The sequence below is a fragment of the Gossypium hirsutum genome, chromosome D07 (genome assembly GCF_007990345.1).
Source record: "Gossypium hirsutum isolate 1008001.06 chromosome D07, Gossypium_hirsutum_v2.1, whole genome shotgun sequence".
Lineage (NCBI taxonomy): Eukaryota > Viridiplantae > Streptophyta > Magnoliopsida > Malvales > Malvaceae > Gossypium > Gossypium hirsutum.
This window is the reverse complement of record NC_053443.1, coordinates 4254591-4279003: the sequence shown is the minus strand read 5'-3', so window position 1 is coordinate 4279003 and position 24413 is coordinate 4254591. Positions and strand designations below refer to the sequence as shown.

At 34.5% G+C, this 24413-nt stretch overlaps 1 protein-coding gene across 3 annotated transcripts; it reads right to left on the bottom strand.

Annotated features, from left to right (window-relative positions):
* Positions 1-200: 200 nt before the first annotated feature.
* On the bottom strand, positions 201-24413 carry LOC107953699 (nuclear pore complex protein NUP205). Of its 3 annotated transcripts, XM_016889083.2 has the most exons (45): positions 23999-24413; positions 23802-23897; positions 23344-23418; positions 23130-23234; positions 22899-23009; positions 21759-21918; positions 19747-19832; positions 19488-19610; positions 19162-19389; positions 18543-18632; positions 17618-17773; positions 17002-17118; positions 16700-16906; positions 15577-15678; positions 15277-15420; positions 14814-14944; positions 14621-14740; positions 13740-13863; positions 13016-13213; positions 12120-12238; positions 11882-12032; positions 11652-11764; positions 11479-11560; positions 11247-11333; positions 11058-11135; positions 10281-10484; positions 9442-9534; positions 9251-9364; positions 8976-9146; positions 8821-8876; positions 8668-8740; positions 8381-8571; positions 8171-8297; positions 6689-6766; positions 6040-6204; positions 4883-5047; positions 4666-4800; positions 3375-3518; positions 2781-2903; positions 2562-2657; positions 2324-2461; positions 2065-2165; positions 1775-1894; positions 1033-1165; positions 201-539 (listed from the first exon to the last, which is right to left on the bottom strand). In XM_016889083.2, the coding sequence occupies exons 1-45, from the start codon at positions 24137-24139 to the stop codon at positions 456-458; spliced, it is 5655 nt and encodes a 1884-aa protein (XP_016744572.2). In that variant the 5' UTR covers positions 24140-24413; the 3' UTR covers positions 201-455. The 3 variants fall into 3 exon arrangements, 2 of the variants coding, with proteins under 2 accessions (XP_016744572.2, XP_016744573.2); XM_016889084.2 differs by lacking the exon at positions 9442-9534; XR_005915933.1 differs by lacking the exons at positions 201-539; positions 1033-1165; positions 1775-1894; ... (1 more) ...; positions 2324-2461; positions 2562-2657 and having other exon boundaries at positions 2866-2903; positions 3266-3518.

Below are 24413 nucleotides of genomic sequence, written 5' to 3'. Positions count from 1 at the left end.
ATATCTCTTACTATTTTCTGTATTACTTGTAAACCAAACCAAGTAATTATTATGCAAAACTGTTTGTCCTGTTTTGACTCCTGGTATGACACATGAAATGCTTATACTTGATTTGAAATGCAACTTTTTTAAATGCTGCCCACTTCTCTTTGTATTCTGTCAGAAAACAAGCTTCAAATCAGAAACGATGAGCAACTTTGTTCAAATTAAATGGCTGCTTGGGCTTAATCTTATACCTCAACAGACAACATGAAATTAGTTTCAACACCTATATTAATATTGTATTCTTCCCCAATACGCTAAAGAATTTTTTTTAAAATAAAATAATAATAATAATAGAAAGCGTCAAATGCACGAATTGTTGTTACATTCTTAATTTACAAACAGGGGGTAGTGACTGGTAATGTGAATAATTTCGATTACCACCTTTCGAAATATCCTCGCTCATTAAACCATTATCCAGCGAACTTTTGTATCGCCATTTCTTTCAGTGAAGCAACTGATCTGCGAAAGACCTTAAGGTTGTGACCTACTTTTTCCTGAGAAAACGAGAAACAACAATAAAAATGAAGTCACCATGTTCCAACAATGAAAACCAAGTGCAGAGATGTGGCTGAAAACAAAACCATGATAACACAAGCCTCAAAGAAATCCAAGGCGAGTATAAATTTTTGAATAAACTTTAGACTAAGTGCCTCAATTTCTTACTAATTTCCCAAAAGTTAAAACTCATTGACCAAGTTTCAAGTTCATGACACCGCCATCATTCCAAACAGACTAATACAAAAAATTTTGACACAGTCAGTATTGCCAACCTGGTGTTCAATGTCAATTTAGCAGTAAAGCTATTAATTCAGAATTTCAACCACTACAGTAGATAAAGTAAAGATACATTGTTCCATGTCTAATACTAATTCTCATATGGCATGAGGATATTTTATGATAACAACAGGAGCTCGAGCTCCAAGAAGGAAAATTGTGTATTCTAGGAAAAGGAATGAGGTTTATATAGAGATCAGGGAAACGGCTTACCTCACTTAATAACTCGAGTCGTTCTAAAAGTGGAATTAGCTTTCCACACAGCAAAGAAATCTCTTGCCCAGAGTCAGGCTCGGCACCATATGTAATGGTTTTCATGCTTCCATTCGTATTGAATACACCAGAGCTGCCATGAAAGCCAGGAATTCAATCTAAGACAACTTGCAAAACAACACATATATCGGAAAAGAGAGCTAAAATGAGAGAACATAACATCAATCTGCTGTGCCTGACATTCAGATATCAACTGGCCTATAAGGACAAATCATGCTATAACTGAACCTAAAAAAAGGGAAGAGAGGTATGTGGATGGCAGAGGCAAATGTTTTATGACTACTGCACATTCTAACTTAGATCACTTAGTTCTAAAATATATTATCTACTAGAACTGTTGATCACTCACTATCACAAAAGAGAGCTAGATAGAGAGTTAAAGAACTTTCTTCTACACTTCAAAATCCTACAAATACAGGATTCCAACACAACTTTAACACCTAATCCAACTTGCTTCAATACTCTTACAGCAGTCTTAACCATCTCATTCCTTGTGGCTTATCAATACTAAGCACCAAAACCATGCAACAAAATAAGATTATTAAAAAACAAGAGGACTAGCCGATATGGGTTCACCAATTTTTGAAAATTACAGAATGACCAGAACCATGTACATACACACAAAGTACTGAGGAAAATAACATCACTCATCAACAAAACCAAAGGGCAAAAGACAAAGCACCTATCCTGAAAATGGATTATGATGACATTCAATACATGCTCCACAAGAGGAAGTAACAGAGAAATTAGCTGATCCCTATTACCAGCTACTTGGCACATTTCGACCATTGCTATATATCGCCTGTAAAACATGAAAGCCACATCATCAAAAAATAGATTACATGAAAGCCACCACAAATGCAAGTTACAAAACCATCGCTAAGGAAGTTATATATATGTTCTGTATGAACTTTCTAATAAATTAAACAAAAAAGAAAAGGCAAAGAAAAGAAAAGCCAAAAAAATTGATACCTTTTTTGTATGTCATCAGATGCCGAAACCAAATCTTGCCTAATACACATATTTATGACTTCATCCACCTCCTGTCTTGATAGTTCATTTATGTCTCGAATCTGCAAACTCGAGAAAAAGTAATAAGTTTTTACTTCCAAGGGGTAAGAAGAGAAGCAATGTAAATGCAGAAAGGGTATCCAGGTGCAAAAAAAAAAGGACATAAATCGCAGCAAAAAAAAATTGACATCTTTCACAACTTAATTCAATCCAACAATACCTTATTCAGAAGTAATGATTTTTCATCAGCTGCTCTTTCTAGGGAATTTATGACACCATTCAGAAGCGAACAAAGTAAATTAAGTGTCGGCTGCTGCAGGCTAACAGGAGAATGGTATTCAGGAGAGTCATCTGAAACCTGCAACAAGTTGATGGATGAAGCATATTTCTTTGTATTCAAAGAGTATGCTATAATTAAAAGATATATATATAGATGAAAGAATTTGCTTCAAACATACCTGCAGCCTAAGGGATTTCTTAGTGACCAAAAAGTAGAGATAAGAACTCAGGCTAAAGCATAATTGAAAAACATTGAGTTCTGACTTCCTCTGATTCTGTCATCCAGTGGAAAGAAAAAAATAGAGTTCTAACTTCATCAGATTCTAATCATTTGAAAAAAAGGATAAAAAAATACATGTGTAGCATCTGCAGCACCTTCAGAAGAGACATTAGCATACCTCAGGAGATCTTGTTGAGATTGAAAGAAAGGGTCTGTCTGAATCACAAGAGAAAAGAATATGCATCATACTAAAAAGCCCTTGAACAAAACCATACTCGCCACTTTCTTCATAAGGCCAAACCTATAATGAAAAAAAGGGAAACAAGTGTCATCAAATCAAAAGTTCATGATGATAACATGAATCCTTTTCTCTTGTATATTCAAACAGAAAATTTACATGGCTATTTATACTAAAAGAGTAGGGCTATCTAAGGAAACATAATCAATACATGAAATCAATAATCCTAATTTTAAGCTAATCTAATCCCTAAAAATCAGTAATGAGATTAGCAAAGATAAGCTGTCAACAGTTTATTTGATTAATACAAAAGAAGAGACTATCAACAAGAAAGAGAAGAAAGATGATCAATATAACATGAAGATGAGAACCACTAGAAAAGAAGGTAGGGAGGTAGTAATTTTGAATCTTTTAAAACCATATACCTTCAAAGTGTCCAAAAAGCACCAATCAAGCAGATAATTGCTACCTGATTGCAAGTATAAAAATTTAGAGCCAGATAATATTACAGCAGCACACATCAAAGGTTCTTACTTTGCTAAGTATACCAACAACAAGATTGATCTGCTCCATCATCAAGTCATCAGCTCCAGAAACATCTTCCCGAAGAACGTGATCAAAGACCAAATGATGTCCTTTCACAAAATCTATGACTTCACGAACAATTTTATTCTTCACCTATAAAACAAAGCACACAGGAATAGGAGGAAACCCGCATCAGGCACAACAGAGAATGAAGATCAGGAAAAGGACTAATAAGAACATAAGAAAGAAAATAAATAGTGGCTCATGAAAATTTGAGAGAGGAACCAAGATTGAATGCAAGGAAATCCAGCTAAAATCCTAGCAGCAATGTTTCTGCTCTGCCATATGTCTCAGATGCTTTAGTTCAGATGAACATGACTCATTGCAGATGTCAAACAAGGGAGTCATAAAGAAGCTATCAATCAAACTCAATTCAAATATTAAGGAGCTTGAACTCATTTCTTGAGCTTTAGTTTGAAACCATCATAAGCTTGATAAAAATTAATTTAACAATAACGCCAATCATTATTAATCATAATCAGAAATATGACAGCAGCAAGAAGAGTGGCTTAGGATAAAAGATTTGAAGCCAGAGCTCAACTCTTACACTCAAGCTTGAAATCAACTTTGAGTAACAGACATGATTATTATAATACCAATGGCAGGAACCTTAAATGAGTTAATGCGTTTAATTAGGTTTGGTTATTATTTATATTACATGATCTCTGCTTCCTCCAAAACCAAAATCATATTTGATTAAAAATAAAAAATTGCATAAAATAACACCAAATCCAGCATTATGACTCAGTATAGAAGCAAAATTATGGTTCTTATTATCCATGACAGTTAAACTACAATTTTCAATCCTTCACAACTACTACATACCTTTGATCCACATGCACTTTTTTACTTTAGGTTTGTGAAACAAAAAGACAAATATAAGAAGTGACAATGAAATGAAGCCTTCAATAAATAGAATACCAAGCTCGAGCGATGTCAATTAGAACCATCTAAAAACTGCTATGTAGCTAGTGGGATAATATTATTTATTATGGTTAGCTTCCAAACATGGATACATGTCCAGTATGAGTCACTTTAACTTTCTGAGAGTTTTACCTCAGATTCAGAGAGTCATACCCTCATCCTCATATCTTCTTATGTAATGCAAAAACATTAAAGAGGTGAAAACTTTGTTGAATTCTGCAGTTAAACCAGACTCAAAGGATGGATAGGAATAAATTCCTTTCATTACAAGCAATAAGTGACCACACTTCAAAGACAATAAAGAGTACCAACTAACCTCAAAAAACTCAGATGTATCAACCAAAGATGTCAAAGAGAACACCACTCTCAATACAGGAGTTACAATCATTCGCTGTTTGTCAACGTCCACAGCCACATCTCTCCTCAGCTTCGTCTCAACCCTCAAACTTCCCTGGTGGATAGTTTAATTTCTATCAAATCAAAAACTTCAGGAAAATAAATATCATAATAACCACAAATATTTGCATTTTCACCTGTAAGTTAACTGCCCTGCATGAAGCAATATGCTCCAAAGCACCCATAGAAAATAAAACCTGTGCCCCAGACTTCCCATATTTGTGGCAAATTCTCAGAAGCAAAGCGAGTTCAGCTTCAAGAGTACAAGCCCGTTGCATTGAGTCAAGTGAATGACCACCATCCTGAAACAATATTCATACAGTTCATATGCAATGCATGAGACAAATGGAGCTTATAGAGGTTAAAGATCTCAGGTAATGCTTCTTCAGATTTTCCTTTTTCATTCTGGGGGTGGGGGGAGGTTGTCAGGAAGCAGAAGGGGGAGCAATTGGAAAACTGTTCAGGAGATGGGAACAAATCTATATTCACATATAAACAATTAACACAAGGGAAGTATTCTTTTGCCAAAAACTTGTGTGCAAGTCAAAATTACCACAAGCAACAAGATGGAGAGCATTAAAAAAGTTTTAACATTTAAGGCCCTAGCTCCGGGAGGGCATAACCGGGCAAATGGCCCTTGGTGAAAAAAGAAACATTGATTAATATTATTAATTATGGATAAAAAATAACATGGCAGCATGTATAATGCACTTTAGCCAGCTAATACCAAAATAAATCTTTATTTCCAACTTAATGACCAATCTAATCACATTTCCCCAACTAATAAATTTAATATCAGAAAAATAACATCTTATGATGGGATGATGGAAACTATGCTAGTTGAGGGGTTACAGTATTTAAGACTTCATATCTTACGGATTTTTTCATATAATTAGATTGTTTTATATATTAATTAGTGTTTTATTTCTTTCCAAGCATTACAATTTTTAGTGTTATATTTGGTATCTTGTTTTATTAGGGTTTTGAGTTTAGTTATAAATACCTAAATATTTTAGTTTTGAGTAGGCTTTTTATGATGAATATTTGAGTTATTGTGAATAGTGATATTGATTATTGAAATTTACTATTTCAATTCTTTCTAGTTTTCTAGCCTAGTTCTTCTTGTTCTCTTCCAATTTCATTTGTTCCTTCCTAATTGCTTCCATCTATTTCTGATTTTCCCTCTATATTTCTATATTTTATCTCCCCTATCTTCTTGTTCTACATTTTTCATGCTTATAAACATAATATATAGCAAATAATTCAGCAACTAGTTTATGAAGAATACACATACCGCAGAAGAAAAACTACTAATACTCATTAAGCAAGACCTCAAAAATCCTCTACTTTGAAGTTGACTTAAGAAATATCTCTCATGATCGATACAAACTACTGCATCCAGAACGTAGAGTGATATGGTCTTGCCAGGTTCACTGCCATGAGTTGCATCCATTATTACCTGCAGTTTGAAATTGAATAGATATGAAACCAGAATGAGAAAGAAAAAACCACCAAAATACAGATATATGACATTCCCCCATATCAACCAGAAGAAGAATGACATTCTATACAACAGCATGAATCTCCAGCAGAAAAATTTTACAATCAAGAAAACTTTTCAAATTAAGAAACTTGAGGAATTATAGAAAAATTAAACTGCAAAACTATTTAAAACAGTTCATCTGAAAACAATATCAATAAAGAGGATAAATTATGTTAAACCTGTAAAATAACAAAATCACTGCTCTGATTTTCACATGTATGAATCCAAAAAATACGTCACTAGTTTTTCAGGTTGATAGAATTCAAAAGCTGGAGAGATCAGTAGACTGCGTATATGAATTCAAAGGAGCTGTATGGATACACACAACAAACATATAGAGCATTCAAATGCACACAAACCAGGAGTTCTTTTTTGGGGGTGGGGGGGGTGGCGGACTCACCAAGTCTAAGATGGCTTGAGCCTCCTTCCTTAAGATTGAAAAGTTGGCACGAGCTAGTTCTGCCTGTTCTTTGTCAATCTGCAAAATGTGGATCAGTGCCAATGAAGTATTTCTTCAATTAACATAGGCTTAATTATATACTTGGCCCTTGAACTTGGCACCTTCTCCTATTTTGGTACCTAATTTTTTTGGACTATATTAGTACCCAAATTTTCATTCCGCCAAACCTTTTCTTGTTTATGTAACACCATTTGAAAATTAAAGAAAAAGTTTAAAATTCAAAAATATATGTAAGAACCTTTAACTTTTAAAAAAACACCTCCAAAATCAGCTGGAATATCATGTCCAAAACGTTGTATGATTAAAGTTTCAATATTTTTATTCTGGGAAAAGAAATTGGAAGCTACTCTCTATCATAAGAACAAAAGAGAAACAAAACTGTAAGCTAGAGCCCAAAAAGAACTTGAATTCTTCATTTTATATATACCGACTAGAGGAATCTAAAGCGATAAAAATCATGCAAGGCAGAGAGGATAACAACACTTCATATCCAACCCATAAAATTCCTGCCACATATATCTCATAGAAATGAAACATTAGGGGATTCAGAGATTGATAATCAGAAATGAGGGTAAACACAGAAAATGTTTTATATTATATAACTTTAAAAAATTATAAAACCCTCCCTGATAGCATTACGAAAAGAAAAGAGATACGTAAGGCTTGCAAAGTTGTTTTCTTGAGTGATTATTTATAAAAAAGTTGGTGACTTTTGATGAGATTTAACACTGGTTTAATCTCTATCGCAGTCAACTCATCCACGCTTTAGTCTCTGACAAGGTCTTATTGCAGGGACCTCATTCACCGAGGATACAAAAGCTAGAACCGGCTTCAACCTCTCCCTTCCAACCACCATAAGAAATAGTACATATCTGACGGTGGTTAGAGTCATTGATGGCTGCAATTTGTATCTCAGTATGTGGATCAAAGTGGTGGGCAGGGAAAGAAAAAGAGAACGTTTCAAAAACTTGCCCAGAATTTGGCTAAGGTTGATGACGATACTAGCGGTAGTGATGGAGAAGAAGAGTGAGAAGTTTACGGTTTTAAAGTTTAGGGGGTTTCATTTTAACTAAACAAAAGTAAATAAAATAAATAAAATGAAAGTAAAATAAAATAATGAAAAGTTTTTTATTTTAATTTATGAATTTATTAAATCGTATCTTTTTCATTTTAGGTGATGACATGGCATGCCCTCAAAATGCTACATCATCACTAATAAACGGCATTACAAAAATGGGGCAAAAGGTTTGATGGAATGAAAGTTCGGGTACTAATGTGGATCTATGGTCCCAAAAAGAAAAATTAAGTACCAACATGGGTGAAGGTGCCAAGTTCAAGAGCCAAATATATAACTAAGCCATTGACATAAAAACTGCAACATAGAGAAGAAATAACTGGAAAAAGGTTTTAGAGAGTACATACCTTCTGGAGATCTAACTCCTCACCATCTTGCTCATCAAGCAGCAACTGCTGAAGAACTGATGTTGGCACATTAGGAACAAGCATATGCTGACAATACTGGAAATAGCTCAGAAGCAAAGCATATTGACTGAAGACAGATACAACAGAAAGGTCAGGTAACAACTGAACAACAAGCAAAGAAAAGCACCAGCTCTGTAACAAGAACCATACCGCCTCCTCAACGCCTCTGATGATTCATTTCTCAAAATTGTCATGATAAGCTTAAACAGTAGTGAGTGGCAAGCACCATTCGATAATTGTTTCACCATGATAATATCAAGACATGTGATATTATCTGAGCTAAAACCACCAGGGAATAAGAATCTATCATCTCGTAGTTTTGCCATGCATGTAAGAGCAACCTAGCAACATTTCGTGCAGAAGGCAAGTTATTAGAACCACTGACATAAAAAGGAAAGCTAGGCAATAAGTTCACAAGTTTGAGTTCAGTAGGTTACCTGGCTCAATATAAACGCCATTTTCAATGAGCAGTCTGGAGAGGCAGAAGCACCAAGACATGCATCAAGAATCCTGACAATCAACGGAGAAATAAGCAACACTGCAAGTCAATTACAAGAAAGAAATGTACTAGTGATGATAGGAAAGCATACTGATATAAAATTTCAGATCGATTTTCAAGCGACGAGATTCTTCTTGATACAGAAACCTGCCACAGCACATGGTACAGACAGAGGGCATGAGAATATGAAATATTTTTTAAAAAACAAAAACTGAGTTTGGACAAACCAACTACAAGTGGTCAGACCTCCACAATATGTGACCAACCAGTTAACATATGAAGTTGGGCAGCCTGTTCCTCAAGGTTTTTGTTGTATCTCCATCCCCATCTCAACAACTGCTGAATTGTCTCTCTAACCTCATTCAGCTCGGCTTCATTACCAAAGTTACTCAACTGAGGATAAACAGAGTTGAACTTCTGAAATAACAAAATTAGATCAAACTCAGCTATATATATATAACATTAAAGCAACAAAACCTCTTATTTTGAGGCAAGTTTTCTTTTAAGAAAGAGGAGCAGACCTGCCAAAGTTTATCGCGAAGTGAAGCAAGATCAATTAGACGATCACCACGTTCAGAGTAGTAATAGATGCCACCCTTTCCAGAAGTTGATGGATTTCTTAGTATGTCCTCTACCTAGAAAAGCAGAAATGAGCAAGCACAGATGACAGGTAGTTTCAGAATCAGAGCTACTATCAGTCGGAGGATTTTACCAGTAAATTATATTTCATATTAGAAATAATTTGAGAAAGATTCATAGTGGTGTCGGGAGTTCTGAATTGAACCACTTCAAGCAACTCTGACACCTGAAATTAATCTCAAATAAGTGCAACAATGTGCAACAATCTGAAATTAATACACACCAGAAAATGCATCTCATGCAAAGTATAAGACTAGGATTAATAGCATACATGGAAACAATAGTCAAAATGATCAAAACCCTGCCAGTAATGGAAAGTAAATAAAGGAACAATGCAACATGCATCAGCACGTATACAACAAGCATAAAACTTAGACTGAACTTTCAAAAGTTCCCAAAATTCTTGTCAAAGTTTCTTGTGACTGTTGATACAGCCAAAATTAATAATTAAAAAAGAAAAGGAACCACCACTTTGAAACAAGCATAAAACATAGACTGAACTTTCAAAAGTTCCCAAAATTCTTGTCAAAGTTTCTTGTGACTGTTGATACAGCCAAAATTTAATAATTAAAAAAGAAAAGGAACCACCACTTTGAAACAAGCATAAAACATAGACTGAACTTTCAAAAGCTCCCAAAATTCTTGTCAAAGTTTCTTGTGACTGTTGATACAGCCAAAAATTAATAATTAAAAAAGCAAAGGAACCACCACTTTGACTCATAAAACATATAACAGGGGAATCGAGAAGAGGAAAAACTACAGCAGTAGCAACAGCAGTGAAAAGAACTACTAGAAACTGAAACTAAACTCACTTTTTGATAACCATCAACTTCTCTTTTTTCTTAAGATCATCAGCCATGTGAGGAAATTTATTTATTCCAATTTGTAATAGATACAAGTAACTAGAAATACCTTGGTCTTACTGATGGTTCTGGTTGCAGTATGTTCCTTGTTATTTTGCAGAATTAAGGACTGAGAGATTACATCAGTGCCAGTTTCAACAACATCCTGCCCAAAAAGGTGAGCAAGGATACTCTGACAAGCCTCTCTATGATGGGGACTGCTCATGTAAGCAGCATGTAATTCAACAGCTAAAAGTTTCAACAGCCATGCTCTCTGCCGAAGACAAGGAGCAAAAGTTAAGAAAAATAGTACAATATAGCTCACAAGACATTTTCAAATAATAGAACTTAATTCTGAATCTGTTGGGGATGAAGCTTGCACCATAATGACCATTAATCAATGTAAAATAATACCAAGCAACTGGTTTCAAAATATATTTAACAAACTTCAGATAAAAAAAAGGTAAATACAAAATTGTTTAATAAATGAGCTTAAAAAGGCCTGACATAAGACTAGGGTGCTTTAAGCAAAACAGAGAAAATAAGGGGGAAAAGGCTTATTTAATCTTGTTGGGAGTAAAACATAAGACAGGTTACTGAAATGATTGTTATCAAGTATTAATCAAGTCAAGTGTGAAGGGTCAAGCTCAGATTATAAATTTAATTGAGAAGATAGTCAACTTCCAATCATGAGGGAAGTTGCCAAAAAGTTTTAATCCAGAAAACAATGCCCCATCAGATTTGCCTCAGTTGCATCTCACAATAAAAAAGAAAATGGCACTACAACTTGGTCAAAACGATGCATTAACAAAAGCATAAAACTAAATTAACCAGGAAAGAAAAAAACCTGATGCAGAGAACTGATACGAAGTGCCTGGTTGCTATTTCGTTTAGGAAGTGGAGCAACACCTACAGAATCAAGATGCTGCCACATAAAAATGCATAAGATTTAGTTCCTTGAAACAAGCAAAACGCATGAGAGAGAGAGACATCAACTAAAATCATTAAATCTTTAAATCATCAAAGCATGTTATACCTTTACAAAGAAATGGTATTTTTTGTTACTCAAAAGATCCAGGGTAGGTCCACATGTTAATGGATCCAAACACAACTCGTAAAGAAGCTGCATCAGTGAACAAGTAAATTTTTCTAAGAAATAATCCCACTTCTTTAGAAATTTGAGAAGCTATGAATGAGAATAGATCTAATCCGAATGCAAGAAACTTTCCATTTAAGAAACCTAATATACAAGATAGAGTAGCTCTAACCTGAAAACCAAATTCATGAAGCCATGCATTTACATCTGGCTTTGAAAGGTTCTCCAAGATTTCAAGGATAACCTTCAAACAGCTGTAAGATAATAATGAGTGTATTGCAGAAGGGTCCAAGTGAACATTTACATAAATAAACATGAATGTATTTGAAAAACTAGCAACAAAACCTGAAATGGAATTTTGGCTGCAAAAGTGTCCGCTCAATGGAGGTATCAAGATCAAACTTAAGCAGTAAATGTGTAATATTTGGTGCGGGCCGACTGACATTATCAATCAGGAGCTGAAAATATCACAAAAGTTACGCAGAAGTTCAAGACACTGCTCAAAGCACTTGAACTACTAAAGACCACAATAAATAAATAAACAAAAAATACACACACTACAAATCCAGATTAACCTGCATTATCAGAATTCCAGGATCATCACGACTGTTCTCTATAACCTGACATTCTTGTGATCGAAACTCAAGGCAAGAAGCATAGTCCTCAACCAATGAAGTTGAAACATTGGATTTCAGCAGTAGCTGAACCAGCCCAACCATGCGAGAACTTCACCCAAGGTAGAATTAAAAATTTAAATCAAATTCCAAAGAATCAGAAAGAGAGATAAGAGAAAAGTTGTCCAATTGAGCCAACCTTAGAATGCTCATGATTTTAATAGAGGATTGCTGAATTTGTGGTAGAAACTCATATCTGACATACTCCAATAAAGTAACAATTTGATTATGATCTTGCGAGAGTACAACATCCAGAGGCTGCAAGACAACATGCAAAAATTGAGGTTATTTTCTTCCCTCTGATCTAGTCACACACATAACTAAAACATGGAAGCTATTATCAGGAAATATCAGTTGCCATAGCATGTGATGTAAAATCTACTACTTAGGGTTCAAAAAGTTAGCTGAGAATACACTGCAAGTCTGCAACCAACATGAATAGGGATGAGATGTATGTTCATCAGCTAAATTCAAACATATGAAAGACAGTAATTTTTATGATGGCCAGGTGTTTGCCCAAGAAAAGACATTCACATTATTTCACAATTATGCTCTTCAAAACCTTCTCCTAGCATTTTTACAGGCTAGCTCAAGTTTGAATTTGCATGCAATTCTTTTCTAGACAAAGGGAACATGAGAGAGAGAGAGAGAGAGAGTATACAAGGAAAACAGCTCACAGATTAATAATAACCCATAATCTGTTAAAAGCCAATGGCCTTAATAGAGAAATATAGAAACAATTGACTTTAGAAAACATGCACTCTTAAATCAAGCAAAGCACCTCATTGTTTCCAAAACAAACCATGGGTCATCAACAAAAATATGTGGAATTAAAAAGCCGGAGTCAGATATAGAAGTCATACCAACTTGGTTATCACCAGAAAATTTTGCTTAGAATCCAAACCTCTCTTAAAAAGTCAGAAAAGAATTCCAAATCTCAACCTATTGTTTTTGCAACTTAACAATATTCTACAAAGTCCATCCTAAGCTATAGAGAAGCAAAAACTAAAGATACAGCACAGTTAGAATAATTACCTGGTATAGAGGACGCCAGAAATCAGCTAAAAGTATATCCTTTTCCAAAACAAGGATTACAATTTCCAATGACAGCAGCACAGCCTTCTCTAGAAGTGGCCCATATACTTGACTATTTCTTTCAGCAATGATTGTATTCACCCCTGGCATAAGGATACTCATGATATTTCGGAAAACAGTTTTACCACTCATGAAATCCTGCCAAGAGAACATTATGTTTTTTTTTGTTCTTAATATCAATGAGGTGAAAAAAAATCATATCATGAAAAATGAGGAAAATGTTAGGCAACAGGCACAAATTATTCCCATTAAACTTACCAAGAAAAAGATTATAAATAAATTTGAGCAAATTACATGCAAATTTTAAACTTGAGGAAATTATTCTTGAAGTCCAGCGCAACTTTTGATGCAGTTTGTTTACAATATTAACCTTAGAAGCACTAGCACTAAAATGCCACCTTGGCGAGAAACAGATCACAGAGTCAAAGCAATAAGGGATGATTATACTAATATTGTTCAGAAGTAGAATTTCCTATGCAGAAAATAATTAGATGGCAATTAAATAATTAATGGTTGCATTAGGAAACATCAAGAGATTGCACCAAGGATAAACAATTGTGCACCAAAAATTAATAAGTTCACAGGTGAACTTGCTTCAACAGTCTTCAAAAATGGTTTTTAGCCATATAGGAAGACAGAAACAAGAAAAAGTCATGCAACATACTTTCAGCAACTCTAAGATAGGTAGCTGCATCTGAAGTGAAGATGGTTGCGTTACTGCTGAAAGTTGTGATCGGTCAATAACACTATCAAGATCTTGTTCTTGAATATCATACATCCTAAGAATCCTGCAAGTTACATTACAAGTAATGCAAAAAAAATGGGTAGGGGAGTCATATAAATAATCATAAATTTATACAAAACAAAAACTGGCATTACTTAGGCTTAGTTTAGCATCGCTGTTGTGGTTGGGAAAAGCTTGGTTTGGAAAAAGTGCATTTAAAAAGTGTCGGTGCTGTGAAAAAGTGCTATAAGATTTTTTCAGTGTTTGGTATTGTTGTGAGAATATAAAATGTCTGAAAAGGACATTATGTTAAAAACTGATATTATTAGATTACTAGTAATGATAATTGAATAAATTAATAGTATTAAAAATATATATAAATATGTTATGAAAATTAATTTTGAAATTTTATATAAAAAATATTTTTTTTAAATAAAATAAAATTCTTTCATCCGAACAATACTTTTATTTTAATAATTTTAGAATTTGTAAATATATCATAAGTGAAAAATGTTTTGTATTTAAAATAAAATCTCAAAATATAATTTTATACAAATTATGCAAATATGTGATAATTAATGCATATAAAAGTAAATACTTAAATAGTGTTTTTGCCAACAGCAAAAGCACATCAAACCAGCTTTTGCTTTTGGTTCAAAAAGCACTTTTGAGGCCTTTTGTTTAGCAATGCTTTTGCTTCCAAAAAAAACATTCGGACATCCAAAAGCAATGCTAAACAAGCCCTTACTCTACATGAAAGGACCAAAAATATCAAAAAGGATTACCAGATTAAAACTATAGGAACTATAAGAGATACTCACATATGAAAATGCTGAAGACAAGCTACAACCAGTTGCCATTTCTCAGAAGGATCAGCATAGGCCCTTTGAGGGAATGGCCCAAAAACATGATCATATATGAACCTGAAGATGCCAAAAAATCTGCAAGAAACACACCGTGAGAAAGGTAACAGAAAGAAAATTGAAACTGAGAATGCAAAGAAACGGTCAGTACCTACGCCCTCTATCGCTTACATCTTTTTCTTCAGCAATAAGAGCATTTAGTAGATTAAGGAAAGATATAGTCGAAGGATATTGTTCCCTCCTTGCTTCTATCTCATTCAACTCAAATTGCATATCATAAACCTGTGAATACAAAACTCAACATGAACACTATATGTAGTGAATAAGCACAACACACTTCTCTTGCCAAAACTCATGGTCATTTTTTCATACTTATTTGCCTGGAAATTTTGCCGGGCATATGTTAACATGAACACTTCATGTAAAATAAGCAGTTGCTTCAGGATAATTTGTTGGACTCATAAGCTTCTATTATTAATTTTGTTTGCAAAAAGTAAACTAAGTCATAGATCTCCACATCTGATACAATTTATCAACCACCTAACCGAACAAAACATGAAAGCCAATACCTTACACCTTCACATCAACCGTTAATACTAAATAGAAAAATTAACCTGGGCTGCCATTGGTTGGCCACTAATCCCAACTTGTGACCCAACAACAACTGGTAGATCATACTGCTCAAGAAAAGTCCAAATAGTATCTTTGAGGACTGGAGAGACACGAACAAAAGTAGCGATTGTGTTCCGCAACGCACCCTGTGAAAATATATAAATATTCTTAAAAGCAATTCCTTAAAACGTCCAACCACAGCAGAAGTCTGGGAATCATCATCAATAAATTCAGATTGAAACAACATAAAGGAACTAAATAGGGAGAAAAGAAAAGACAAGGGATAAAATGATAGAACTAACCTTGAGATATGTCGGCACATTCTCATAACTAAGGAGCTTAAATAATGGTTCAATATCTGGAAACCAATTCTTTCTTTCAATAGGATTGCCATTTTGCACAACCTGTAACCAATGACAGATTACCAATTATTACATCAATGGGAAAGACAGAAAGAAGACAATGTACAATTCAGTCTATAGGAAGACAAAGATACCCAACCTAGAACAAGTAAAGATAAAAACATTCATATTAGTTTAGGACAATAAACTCACAAAGATAAATAGATATGCATGCACAAAGAGGGATATACATACAATATAAACCATGTGAGTATAAGCTACAAACAACAGAAAATGGAAAATGCACAACCAAAGAGATTAGCTTTTATAATCGCGATTCACCAATATATACACCAAGTTTATAATTGACCTCAGCAGTTTTTGCTTCTTGACGCACCCGTTCACCTTGTTTTGCAATATGATGAAGGAACATGGAGATCATAAAAATTAAACAAACATTTATGATATGTACTGCAGTGACATCTTCTATAGGAAAGGTCAAGAAATCAAAATCAAGGGAGAAACCATTTCTGAATTAAACATTCTTTATAAATCTGGAGTACTAAAACAAAATTTGAAATCAAACCAAAAAATCCAACAAACTATGACATAGGATGGAACAATATCTAAAGAAAATTCATACACCCTACCCAAGAATTTCGATCATATAAGTTATCCATACTTTCTCCATAACATTAATCATTCAAGAAAAACTTAAAAGAAACAAGTGAAAATTTCTAGTACATGCAATTTAATATATTTTTATACGGGAGACCATAGGTGATGTCGAAAACCTTTGCCCAAGAGCAAATCTTACTAAATCATAAGTTTTAATTTGTTGGTGGTCAAGTATTTGCAAAGATCCTAGAAAGACGGTCTTGAGATAAATGAGAGAATGAAGAGGGCAAAAGAGAAAAGGCTAGAAAAAGCAAAGATATGAAAGGAAAAAAGGATGAACGGAGTGGCAACATCTATGGAAAATATAGGGGAACAGGCAGCCGAACCTGAAAACTTCACCAGAAGAACGAGCAAATAAACATTAATCAACACACTAAAGATTGTTAAAAAAAGAAGAGGTCAAAACCTTCTGCAGAACATTCAAATATGCAACAAGAGCCTTTGCATCTCCCTCCTGGAACTCAGGTAACATGGCCCCAGCAGTTTGAAGAGACTGTTTATACTTCTCATCATAAATTGAAAGGCAATTAAATAATGTACTCCACCCTATAGAGCGGAATGCTTTACCCTGGAGTAACTCATAAACCTTTGAAGCACCTTCTTGACTAGAAGCCTGCAAAGGAAATCCAATCAAGAAAAACCATAGTGCAATAAACCCCATAAATACAACAACGGATGCTTTGCAAAACAAATAATACAATTAAATACCAGGGTACTCAGCATGTTTAAGAAAGCCACAAGAGTTTGGAAATTAGTGTGATCCTCTCCAGCAAAATTCACAAATGTCCACAAGACATCATTGCCAGACAAGAGCTCTGGTTCCTTCTGAAAGATTCACCAAATGTTAAAAGTAGGCTAAAATGATATAAGAACTAAAAAAAACACCAACATGTCAAAGAAGGAAGGCCATCTCAATGGGATTGAGAGAATATATTCTACCACAAAAAGGGAAGTTAAGCATCATTTCAAGATTCTAATATAATGTGCGTCACAAAGAAAGGATTAATTTGTTTTACACAAAAGAAATAACTCAATCTCATTATAGGGAGGTGCAGAACAGCAGCAAAATGAAAAACACAAGCATATCCATTCATCAAACAGAAATGACTTTTTTTGTGAAGCAAAAGAGAGAGTAGTAGCTTAATCAGATTAAGAATTTAATAATCAGATTACCAAAAGAAACAACTCTCAATGCTTTATTTTCAAGTAATGAACACAATTCTTTTCCTTTTGGGTTTATAAACATCAACAGTATACTGAATATATACGTACAAAGCTTTTTGTTTTTGAAATGAATAGATCATACACAAACTGATGAACCAACCTGATAAATTTCACTCACAAACTCCAAGAGAGACACAAAAGGTAAAGGAACACCTTCAGCAGCTTGTTCACCTTGCATACTGCTATCATGCACAAAATCTCCAGCCATGCGATATGTATTAAGTGTGATCATAGCCTTCTCCTTAGATTCTTTTACCTACAGTGAAGTGTTGCAATTAAAAGGTCAAGCTGACAATGATGAAAATAAAATGGACTTTCCGATATAAAAAGCAAATAAATCTAACACAAAGATATTACAGAACTAGAAGACAAGGATAAATCGAAACAGAAGGACAATGGTGCAAAAATTTTCTAAAGCAATTAATAATATGCCCTAGACCTAGTAAGTATTAAGCACACTCTTCTCCAAGCTGATTTTCCAAAAATATCTCCTCAAAGACATCATCAATGTGAAGTAATTTCCTACAAATCAGGTCTACGTAACAAAACACATATAAAAAGCACAATGATGATCTATCATGCACAGAAAAAAGCCACTATCGTTAAATGAGATAAATTTAGATTCATTGCATCATTATCCTAAAATACATGAAATAAGAAATGTACATGTTTGTTATGTATATAGCATTTTACATACACTCAGTTCACAATAAATTGATATGTTGCATGAAATCAAGAAAATAAACCTAGTAATGCAGGTACTAAGCACAAACCGTGATAACAAAAAATTTATCTAAGCCACCTGCATATAAACAGAAATTGATTCAATGCCCACCTACCCCAACCCTAAAGTACAGGAAAAAAAATTAAAGATACCATATTGAAACAGATATCGAAGTTGCCTTAATTTAATATCATAAAAGGACTGACAACAGAATCTGACTGATATTAGTTGTACTCCATTCAAGTTTCTTTCAACATGCAAGCCATAAATGAGATCAGAAAATTTAAGAATTTGAACTAACCTTATCTCGGGCAACTGGGTGAGATAGAAAGCAGGTAATTAGCTTGTGCAAATAAGCATTATACATATATACCATATCCTCATCATCATTCTGCAAAAGTCACAAACAAGGTCAACTACCTTAATTACATGCTCTAAGCAACAAATATAAAGCACATCACAACATCCCCAAAAATTAAAATAAATTGTTGCTCTATCAGTCAATGAGGCCCTGGCACTATTGACAGAGGCCAAGATCCCAGACTTTGAAGGTCGGGGTTCAAGTCCCACCATCTGCAATTGTGATGTGTGGGTCTCCCTCCCACCATGTGCAAATGCCTTATGTGGGTTTTGTCCGATTCTTTCCAGATTGGTCCGGCTTTTGCCCAGTTCTTTGTCCGCTGTGCATTGTATTGGTCAGATTCTACATTGTAGTTAGTCGGACATATATTTGCACCTGTCTTATACTTGTAATTGTACAGTCAAAATTTGTTGCTATATCAAAATGATGACAACAATTAAGAAAAAAGAAAAATCAATATGAAAATCCACTATGTAAAGGGGGATGGTGCAGGTACTCCAAATTAATAAAAGCAAGAACCAGGAAATAGAGAACATCTATTCAAAAGAACTTTATCCACCTGATATGCTGCACTTCGAAGAACCTTTTCCAGCAAAAAGTGGAACACATTCTTGGCAAAAACCGATTCCAAGCAAAAATTTATGTAACCAAATTCATTTGAAGACACAGTTGATACTGCCTCACCAAGGCCAATCTCATCATGTATTAACATCAAATGTACAACCCAAGCGAGCCTTACGCCACCAACAAAGCCCTCAGAATTTGGGTCATTTACCACAGCCATCACCTAAAATGTTCAAGTGTTTCAGGAGAATAACTCCATGATTTTCACTAAAAAATCAAGTCAACAAGGGAAAAAGAAACTGAGACTGTAGTTCATCTTACAGTATCTTGGAATTCTTTTCTAAAAGAAGCATCATGAGAGAGGATGGATGATTTATCAGATAATGCACTAAGAGCATCTGATACGAAAGCAATGACAAGGAAGAAAAGAAGACTATGTGTAATCTGCATAGAAATGAACAATAATAATAAGCGTCTGGAAGCATACAGAAGCATGTGCATAAATCATCTGTCTGCACATATTGCAAGACAAGAAACATAAAAGGAAAATCCACAGAAAATTATAGAGAAAATGGCATGCCTGATGTTTTAAGGTGTCACTGCTCTCACTAAGTTCAGCAGCACTATCTTTTAAAACAGAAAAGACATCCTTAATGTCTTTCGGACCTACATGATAAAAATGTCTAATTAATTGTTAACATGAGAAAAAATAAAATATACAGGCTGTGCAGATTTGTTAAAATCAGTAAAATGTCAAATAAAAAGGTGGTGTGCAGAACAAATGTAGACACAGTGTACATCCTGTGATTAGAATCCAGGTCTTAGAAGAAGTTCCAGTAATAGCCTAGTTCATTTTTCCAGTATTTGGTATATTCATGGATTAAAATATAAAAGATTTTCCCTTTTTTGTATTAATTTTACCCCTTTTCTATCAAAATGAAAAACAAAGAATAGAGATTACCACATAAATTCGTTAAACCAACGCCAATCAGCTTCATAATAGGCTGCTATGGGAAAACGACCACTAAACAAAACATAGAACCTCATAAAACCATGGAAATCTTCTTTGTGCAGTGTAATTTTGAAGTTGGCAGTTAATATTCAATTTGAGTTGAGCGTTCAGGATCCTACAACTTTTTCTTTAACATGGCTTTGTTTTTTTTCTACCATCAGGATAACCAATATTAAGGTTTCAAACTTCATTTAAACATTTGGGCAGATACTACCAGCATTAATCACAACAAAGGGGCAATGTATAGTCTCCTATGATAAGATCAAAGCAAATCTCATGCTACATTATCCTAGGCAACAATGCTCCCAACCTAGTTATAGTTTATGATGTTCAGTCTTTCCATGTTGAAAACCTTTAAATAACCACCAAAAGGGGGGGAAAGGTCTTGAAGAATCAAGATTTTGGTGGCAGAACCGGAAAATGACATAGAAGCTCCACAATATCACATGAAGCATACAACTAAACCAAAAGAAACCCAAGTCAAAATGAGAACATCATGGATGGACATAACATTTCCTACTAATTAGTTTATAACCCCCTACTCTATATCCTAAAGAAGCTACTCAAACAAAGCAAATAGCTCAGAAATTATTTTACTGCTGGTTTATAGGTTGCCCATCATTGTTAGTGTTACTTCACAATTCAAAAGCATCACAACTTGAAACTGAAATTACAAGAGCTTGAAGTTAGATTTTCTATGCAAGAGAATCTTAAAGTTAGAACCCTGAACTCTCAACATCATCAGGGATTCCAAGTTACAGCAGCAAAGACCACACCATACATTCAAAAATAACCCCTCATAAGAAAAATTTATAACACAAGTTTTGCACTCAAACATACTTCAAATCCTTCAAAAGAACCATATCCATCTAGATTAATATCTACTTCCATCTTGTAGAAATGCTAAATTCCTCCTACACGCCGCATTACCAATTTTCACACCAACTATTGCAGAATAATGTAAACTATAGACAATGAAACAGCCAAAAGACCAAGTAGTGGGGTTTGCATAAAATAGTACCAAAAAAACAATTTCAACAAGAATTGGAAACAAAGCTTTTTGAGTCTAGATGGTTTAACCTCCTTGCTCACTCCTTTCTCAGATTTTGATTAATGAGCGGGGCTAAATTTAATCAATTAAAGCAAAAAGTAAACCTCTATGAAGTACATAAACCAACTATAACAAACTAAGCATTTCCCACTATGTAGGATCTACGAATCATCATGCATCATTGTTGGCTCTATACAAAGCAATATGCTCAATAAGATCAACATACATAAGATACTTTATAAATCCTCTTTGCTCTTTCAATCCTTATCATGACACGGGTACTATATCAAATCATATCTTCTCTACATGTCCCTCTTTGCATGTTTGAAACACTATTTAGTAGTACTATTTTTAGCCAACAGACTGGAACAGTAACATTACTTTAGAAGCTAAGATGACATTAATTTAATATAATGTGGGCTATAAGGATGACATGCAGAAATCAGTGCAAAAGCATGTCCTACCATTCAATCAAATGTGGATTACTGCCATATGTCACTGCAAAAAGTGCATTGAATTGTCTGCTTACCTGTCCGCACAACTAGAACAGAAAGGACAAGGCAATGTCCAAGTAAAAGCCGTTCCCTACAGACCACTGCTCGCCGCTCAACAAGGGCACCTCTAGAATCAAGAAGATAATGTTCAGAGAGAGGCCCACCTAGACCAGCTGGTTCTTCCCGATTGAGTTCCTAAGCCAATGACAATCAATTGCATTTAAAAGACCAAACAGAAAAGTACTAGAGGAAAGCTCATATTCAATGCCAACAAGAAAGGGAATGTTATCCTAAAACCAATCACCTACGATTCACCAAATTGAAATGAGATAAAGCTCAACTAAATGCATCTTTAAAATGACGGTTGTACTCAAATATGAAATCTCATAACATATAACCTGATACCACTTACAACTACTTCACAAAATAAATATGTAAAAAGGTGGGTTCAAGTTCAATTCTGCAACTCAAACTATAAATCAAGTTGACAATCAGGGTAATTAGGCCATTCTATTCAAAAAAGAAAGAAAAAAAATGATTTAGATTTAAAGAAAGTTAAACTAACCAGGTGGTAATGCTATACAGTTCTATAAACTAGATTACAAAAGAACTTCACTTAGAAAATTTCCAATATAATGTACTTGTTAAATGCTCATAGACATATGTACATCATTTGGCGAAGAAAAGAAATCAGTCCATCAAATCCACTAGAAAACAGATCATATTCACGGTTATCTACATCATTGGGCATGCTCTATATAGTTCCCTGGCTCTATAACAAGTAGTTCAAGTAGAGTTTAGTAGTAAAACTAAAGGAAAAAAACACTTATATTATACATTTACCTTTAAGCTATATGATTCTCAAATAAACCACATATCTGATAGACATAAATATTAAGTCATTTATTCCATCTTATCATGAAATATATGTAATGGACTACTCAAATGAAGACCATCACAAAATCCAGAAATAATGATCAAATCAAATGTTGAACCATTCAGAACAATAATGATGGTTAGGCAGATTATGGACAATTGCAAATCAATGAGCTATCAATTCTCTCACAACTGGACAATATTAACAATCTAAAAGAAGAATAAGAATTAATGCAAAAAAGACAGACCCATTCTCAGAAGGCATACTACGATAGCAACCATTTTACAAAGTTTCACACCTTTATTAGAGAAATCAATCGCTGTCTAAGTCCAGCATTGATAAGATCTTCCAGGTACTTCTGAATATCAGCCACAAGACCAGCTTCAAGTCCCGGATCAATCACAGCAGCCTACCAAAAAAAAACAATTATCAGTTCTTACAACTACAGCAACAAAAAGAAAAAAAAATGAAAGAACAGAATTGCAACCAAATGATGCAGGATGTTGAATGGCATTAGGGAGGGAATTACCCTCAAAAGTGTATAGAGAGCCATCACTATATCTCGCCTCTCAGAATACCAAAGTCCTGCTGCAAGGCGTAAAATCTCTAGTGGTCCTCGTCCAACTAAGCCCCACTGGAAATTTTTCATAATAAAACATAAATACCCGCACAAAAACATTAGTGTACAAGCATGGAACAACAGAATTATTAAAAATTTGCACAGACAGAAAGGACAAAGATACCTCTTGATTGGCAGAAACAAGCAATTGAACGCAGTCTATCTCATTTAGATAGAGCTCATCACTCAATTTCAATGCCTATAATCAAAAGTAGCATGGTAATAAGATAATAACATTGCAGATGATAAAGATTAAATGGCATAATCAACTTAGTTCCAACAACGTCGTCATAATGCAACAATTTTTTCCACAGTGAAGAAATTACTAAATTGAACCCAATGGAACCATATCAAGGTTGGTAAATGGACTCATGAAAAACAAAAAAACACATAGTAATTCCCTCTCCATCCAAGAACCACGTTAAACTGTACCGACTTAAAGTATTTCACCTAACTTTTAAGCCAATTTCTAATTAACTGTCCAAAACAAAGCCTAAAATCAACGCCTCATTTTCATAAGAAAAGAAACTACAAAAGGAATAGAAAATAAACGGCAAAGCATTAAAGCAAAATTCAACTGACAATTTGAACATCTTGATCGTCAAGCGAGATTGGCGGAGAATCCGGAAGTCTCAATTCTTTGGACCGAACCTGCGCCCGGTCTGAGGGTCTCGGGGGCTACAAAATCCGCAATTTTTTTAAAGAATTAATAAAGGAACGAACAATATAGCAGCAAAAAAAAAAGACCTTTCGCACAAATTGTCGAAGAAAGAAAATACCGGATAGGAGAGGAGAGATTTGAGAGAGGGAAGTAAGGTTCGAATGGCGTGAAGGAGCTCGATTCGCTGCGCCGGCGATGGAGGAAAAGGACTGACGACAGAGGATTCGATGATGGAGAGGAGTTGCTTTGGCGTCACCATCTTTGTTTAATGAAACCCTAAGAGAGAGAGGACGAGATCTTGGAAATGAGTAGCATATAGAGGAAAAAAGAACGAGAGGAAAACAGAGAAAGTGGACAAGTAAATGGATGTCGGAGAGTAAAAAAGGAGAGGGATGGACTCGGCAGAAAGGAGAAGACAGGAAAAAAATAGAAACCCTCCCTAAGCCCTAAAATCTAATCTAACGGGTCGAATTTAAATTTTTCCCGTCAGTTTTATCAACAGGAGGGAAATTTTTTTATATTTTTTTCTTTTA